This window comes from Microtus pennsylvanicus, chromosome 13 (genome assembly GCF_037038515.1).
Source record: "Microtus pennsylvanicus isolate mMicPen1 chromosome 13, mMicPen1.hap1, whole genome shotgun sequence".
In the NCBI taxonomy this organism is placed as follows: Eukaryota; Metazoa; Chordata; class Mammalia; order Rodentia; family Cricetidae; genus Microtus; species Microtus pennsylvanicus.
In genome coordinates, this window is record NC_134591.1 from 44,071,950 (window position 1) to 44,077,949 (window position 6,000).

General features: G+C 45.0%; 1 protein-coding gene across 1 annotated transcript in view; it reads right to left on the bottom strand.

The window, feature by feature from the left end:
- Nucleotides 1–5,796, bottom strand: part of Scp2 (sterol carrier protein 2) — an 83,301-nt gene extending 77,505 nt beyond the window's left edge. The window contains exon 1 of the mRNA XM_075944906.1: nt 5,606–5,796. Within this exon, the coding sequence (XP_075801021.1) occupies nt 5,606–5,674 (69 nt within the window). The 5' untranslated portion in view covers nt 5,675–5,796. The remainder of the gene's footprint in view (nt 1–5,605) is intronic.
- Nucleotides 5,797–6,000: the final 204 nt, after the last annotated feature.

Genomic DNA, 6,000 nt, shown 5'->3' on the forward strand with positions numbered 1-6,000 from the left:
CTTTGACCATTGAGGTTTCTCCCCAGCCCTATTCTTTCTTTCTAATCCTTTCTTCAAATAGTGCTAGGGATTAAACCCAAAGCCTGGCCAACCATAGTGGCACACACTTTTGATCCCAGCACTCAGGTGCAGAGAAGAGGAAGGCAGATTTCTGTGAGTTCTAGGCCAGTCAAGTCTACATAGCAAGTTTCAGGCTAGTGAAGGCTATAGAATGAGGCCCTGCCTCAAAAAACAAAAAAGTCACGGGGTGGTGGTGGTCCACACCTTTAATCCAAGCCTTCAGGAGGCAGATACAGGCAGATCTCTGTGAGTTCAAGGCCAGCCTGGTCTACAGAGCAAGTTCTAGGACAGGCTCCAAAGTCCACAGAGAAACCCTGTCTGGAAAAACAAAACAAAACAAAAGCCAAACAAATACAAAAAAACAACAACAAACAGGGTCTTGATATGTGGTAGGTAAACATTCTACCATTGAGCTATAACCCCTGCCATGGATATTTCTTTTCAATACTAAGTAAAACTCAACAGGTAGAAATAATTTTAATGTGGAAATTCATAAGGTGTTATAAAAAATCTTGTGCTTTGACCCAGGCATGGTGATGAGTGCCTATAATCTCAGCAACAAGGAAGGTTGAGGCAGCAGGATCACTTGAGCCCAAGAAGTTTGGGGCCAGCCTGGGCAAAGTGGAGAGACCATATGTCAACAAATGGGAAAGGGAAGGGAAGAGTCTGTGAGATGGCTTGGTATTAAAAACACTAGTTCAAAGACCTGATGTGAATTCAGTCCCCAAGTCCCACAAGATAACAGGAGAGAGTTTACACACACACACACAGTCAAATCTCAAGTCTTTATTGATCCAATCAGTGGATCCATAAACGAATGACTTGATTATTTAAGAAATTTGTCTTTCGGAACAAACATTATCCATTGGTCATCTAGAAAACAGTGGTTCCAAGGCTGAAACTGTATCTCAGCAGACAGAGTGTTTGCTTAGCATGCAAAAAGTTCTGGGTTTGATGCCCCCAGCACTGTATAAAACATGTGTAGGGGCTCCCAGGTGCAATCCTAGCACTCAGGAAGTGGAGAGAAGAGGGTCAAGAATTGGAGAGTCATCTACTGTTACACAGGGCGTTTGAGGGCAGCCTGAGACTACATAAGATCCTGTCTCAACGCATAATAAAACTAAAAACAATGAATAATTCTAGCTAGGTGTGGTAGCTCTTGCCTTCAGTCCCAGCACTCAGGAGCAAGAAGTAGGCAGATCTCTGTGAGTTCAAGGCCAGCCTGATCTACAAAATCAGTTACAGGACAGCCAGGGCCAGGTAGAGTGACCTTGTCTCAAAAAACAAACAAAACAGTAATTCTGTAAGTTACACACTTCTTCCAAATTTGTTATTATATAATTTCCTATCAGTATTCCCAATTTTCTCCTAGGAACTTGAATTTTATGATTTGTAATAACCACAACTAGATGACTGGTTCCTTTTATTTGCCAGTTTAAAAGAGAACAAACAGGTTCACTAATGTCCTACAAAGATTTGCTTTTAAGATATAAATGAATTATTTGGAGACAAAAGTAATGGGCTTTAATCAAAACCATTATTGTGTTTAAAGGTCAAATGGTTGGACTGGGGAAGTGGCTGGTAAAATGCTTGCCTTGTGTGTGAGAACACACTTAAAAATCCCCGGTGTAGTCCGCCTACCTACGATTCCATACCTAGGGTAAGCAGAGACAGATCACAGGGCCTCCCTGGGCAGCTACCAACCTACCTAGGGAGTCAGAGACAAAGGAGAAGCTCCATCATGAAAGAACAAGGCAGACAGAATCAGAGGCATACCCCCTGAGGTCTTCCAGTCTCTCTCTCTCTCTCTCTCTCTCTCTCTCTCTCTCTCTCTCTCTCTCTCACTCACACACACACACACACACACACACACACACACACACACACACACACTTCAAACTGTCCAAGCTTTGGTCATTGAGAACTTTTGCAAGTTGGCACCTGACTCTTGACATAACCCAAGTGGGCCCTGATTTCTTCACAATTATGACAAAATTCTCCAAACCTAACTCAATCATTTCTTACCTCACCTAGATTTTGCAATTCCTCCAGTCAACCAGTCCTCTTAATAGAAAAGATATTTCAAGGGCTAGGGTACTGGAGGGATAATTCACTTGGCAGAGTAACACACATGAAGCCCTGGGTTCTATCTCCAGGACCACATAAACAGGACACGACAGCACACGCCTGTAATCTGAATATTCAGGAGGTAGAGGCAGGAAGGTTAGAAGTTCAAAATCATCCTCAGCTACAGAGTTTGAGGCCTGAATGGGATAAATAAGATACTTTCTCTGGAAAAAATAAAAAATATTTCAAGACCTCAGTCTTCACATCAAGAATATAACTGATATGGTTACTGTTTCTAGGTGTCTTGAAGAGACAAAACTAAGTATTTTTAAAAGATGAAAAATCTCATATACTCACATTAATACTTCCCACTCAACTTTAGTATGTCAGTGTGCTTTATCTGTTGGTTTGTTTGTTTGCTGTTGGGTTTGTTTGGGTTTTTTTTTTTGAGACAAGATTTTTTTATGTAGTGCAGGCTATCTTCAAACTTCCTATCTTCAAAACCTAAGATCTTGTCTCAGTGTAAATGCATTTTCCTGGCATGCTCTGGGTACCAACAACTAATTTACAAGAAGTATGAACGGGGCTGGCAAGATGGCTCAGTAGGTCACACAAGTCTGGTGACCTAGGCTCCCCACAACCCACAAAAAGATGGAAGGGCAAAATCAACTCTGTAAAGTTGTCATCTGAGTGCGCTCTCTCTCTCTCTCTCTCTCTCTCTCTCTCTCTCTCTCTCTCTCATACATACACACACACACACACACACACACTTTTTTAAGTTTAAAGAAAGCTTTCTGAGCATGAGTAGAGTTTATCATCTACTGAGTTTCACCGGAAGACAACGTCATAGCAAGCTGACTTTTCCCTGAAGTCATTTCAAATAACCCCCCACCCCGCCCCTGACCCATGGCAGGACGCTTGTATAGAAACGTATGTATGGATGTGTTTGTATGTTTGGATGTGTTTTCTAAGAACAAAGCTAGGAAAACCACACCACATGGAGGATCTTTGTGGTAGTTGGGTTTGTTTGGTTTTGAGATAATTCTGTTGCCACCTACAGAGCGCTAGGACTATAGGGGTGTGTCACCAAACTGGCTTCTGTCCTCTTTTAATCTTCCAATATTTTCTGGTATCTCTCCTTATAATTTCTGCTCCAATGCATATTGTTACTCGTTGATTTAATGAGATTTGGGGAAGAAAAAGAGATAACTTCATGCCTTCAATCTTCCATGCTTAGCTAAAAATTCCAAGTTATCTTTTTTTTCTCTTCATCTTTTTTATTTGTTTATGTTTTTTTAAACTACCTTCATTTTGTTAGTGTGTGAGTGTGTGTGCGTGCAAGTGTGTGTGTGTGTGTGTGTGTGTGTGTGTGTAGGGCCCATTCACTCTCCAGTACACATGGGGAGGTCAGAGGACTTAAAAGGAGTCAGCACTCTCCCTGTAGTACATGAGGACCAGGGACCAAACTTGCTGTCAAGCTTGATGGAATGAACTTTCACCCAGTGACCCTCTTGCTAGGCCTCAGTCTTTAAGATAAGGTTTTATGTAATCCAGGTTACTGAACTTGCTGCTATGAAAGTCGAAGATGACCCTGAACTTCTGATTCTCCTGTCTCCACCCCCAGAGTGCTGGAACTCTGGCGTGCACCACCATGTGGCTGATGCAAGGCTGGGGATGGAACCAGCATCCTGCATGTTGGGCAAATACTCTACCAAGAAAGTTAGAGCCCCAGCCCAAACTTGCTTTTCCCCCCTCATCTTTGCTCACATCTAACACACAGCACCTGTACTGAACATATGCTTAAATGATAAAACCATCTTTTATTCCATTCCTCTTCCCCAAGGAATATTAATGTCTCTTTACCTCAACCTCTCAAATGGGGGGGGGGGGATAAGTGTATCGTATTTTTTCAGAAAATATGCTTTTTTCTATACAGTCCATATACACAGCCATTAAACAACCATTGGAAGACTTTAAAATGGGACATGAGAGCAGGGTGTGGTGGGGGAACACCTGCGTCCCAGCACTGCGGAGGTTTGAGCAGCTGGATCAGAAGTTGGAAGCCAGCAAGGTCTATATGGTAAGATGCTGTCTTTCATTTTTTTTTTAAGCTAGAAAACACTTTAGAAAGTTTTTACTACCTACCTGTATCAGAAGCTCCCCCTCCAAGAAACAGTGGGATACTCTCTAAGCTTTGTAAACTATCCATCAGCTTTTCTATTTGCATGCTTCCAGTGAGCTGCATGCTCTCAGCCTGCTACTAAGATAATACAAAGCTTGCCAGGAATGCTGGTGAACGACTTTATCCCAGCACTCAGGAGGCAGAGACAGACAGATCTCTGTGAGTCTGAGGCCAGCCTGGTCTACAGAACAAGTTCCAGGGCAGTCAAAGCTACACAGAGAAATCCTGTCTTGGAGGTGGAGGGAAGATAATATAAAATTTAAGGCTGTTTTCTCACAGAAAAACAAAATCTCTCAAGGAACTCTTTCACAAAGTATAGCAGTCTAATATTGATCAACTAACAGTCATTGTCTTTAGGCACCAGGGATTATCATTGTGGGGGATACAGAAGCTAATAATCGTGGTACCCACCCTGTAGCGATGCATTAGGAGAATATAGACATCTAAACAAAACAGTTCAGTGTATCAAAGTAAATCAGAGCTAAGTTCAAGGTTCTGTGAGAAAGCCAAGATAATCAAGGGTTTACTAGAAGATAAGACCTGAACTGTCCCTTTAAGAGCTCAAAGAAGTTAACCAGGGGGTGTCAGCAGGAGCAAGTAGTGCCACTAGGATGCAAAGTGGCAGAAGATTAAGACAGAAGCTGCAGGTAACTTGGCATTACTGAGGCACGGAGGGGAGTCAGGGTATTGAGAGGAGGCTATGGGCGCTTCTGGTGGCCTTGGTATCAGAAACAGCACTATGGTCAGAGGATGGAGGGAACCTGCACCTGCCTTAAGACCGCCTGCAGCCGCACCTGCTGTTATCTGAGAAGGGCACCTATGGCCACTACAGAGCTGGTGGCATTCACGATCTCCTCTTTCTTCTGTCGTTCAGCCCTGGCCTCTGTCCAAGCTTCAAATGTTTTTCTGTCGTTTTGATTTGCTTTGTTTGGTGAAACAAGGTCTTGCTACATAGTCCTCTATGACCTCGAACTTTTCCGGCTGCACCTCCGAAAGCTCACAGTACACACAGATGTGAGCCACCTGGGATTTAGAATCTAAGGAGTGTGAGGTCTGGGTTATCTTGGGGGCTCCTTCATAGACTCGGCAGCGAGAAAGGGGGAAACAGGAAGGAGAAGAAAAAAATAGCTGAGAGAACAAACCCGAGACATTTCGACCCTAGAAGCAACACCATAAACTTCCAAGTGGCCTCTCTGAAGCCCACGCGACTCTAGGAGGGATGGGACAGCAGTGCGGACGGTGGCCGTTCACCGGCCACGCTTCCCTGTCACCTCGGGGCCTCACAGCTCCGTTTACCTTGGTCATGCCAACGCCGACCACGAACACGCGGCGCAGGCGCGGGGACTTCAACGCGGCAGAAGGCATGGTTCCAGAAGCGGACGCAGAGGAAAGCGCGACAGGAGCCGTCTCCCGCACACCGAAGCCTGCGCTCAGCGGGGCGCTTTAAGGACCCGGTACCCAGCCCTAGGCGTCGGGGGCGGGGCCTCGGCGTCGGGGGCGGGGCCGGGTGATGTGGGACGGGGATCGGGCGGAGGGAGCGTGTAGAGCGTCTGCGCACGCGCGGCGGTTCTAGCGGCGAGCCCTTCAAAGGGCCGTTGATTGACTGTTCTAGATCCAAGCAAAGTTTCTCAAGCTGGAGGGCAAAAATCCTATAGTCTGGCATCTGCGCCACTCCGTGTTTGTTTCAGTGC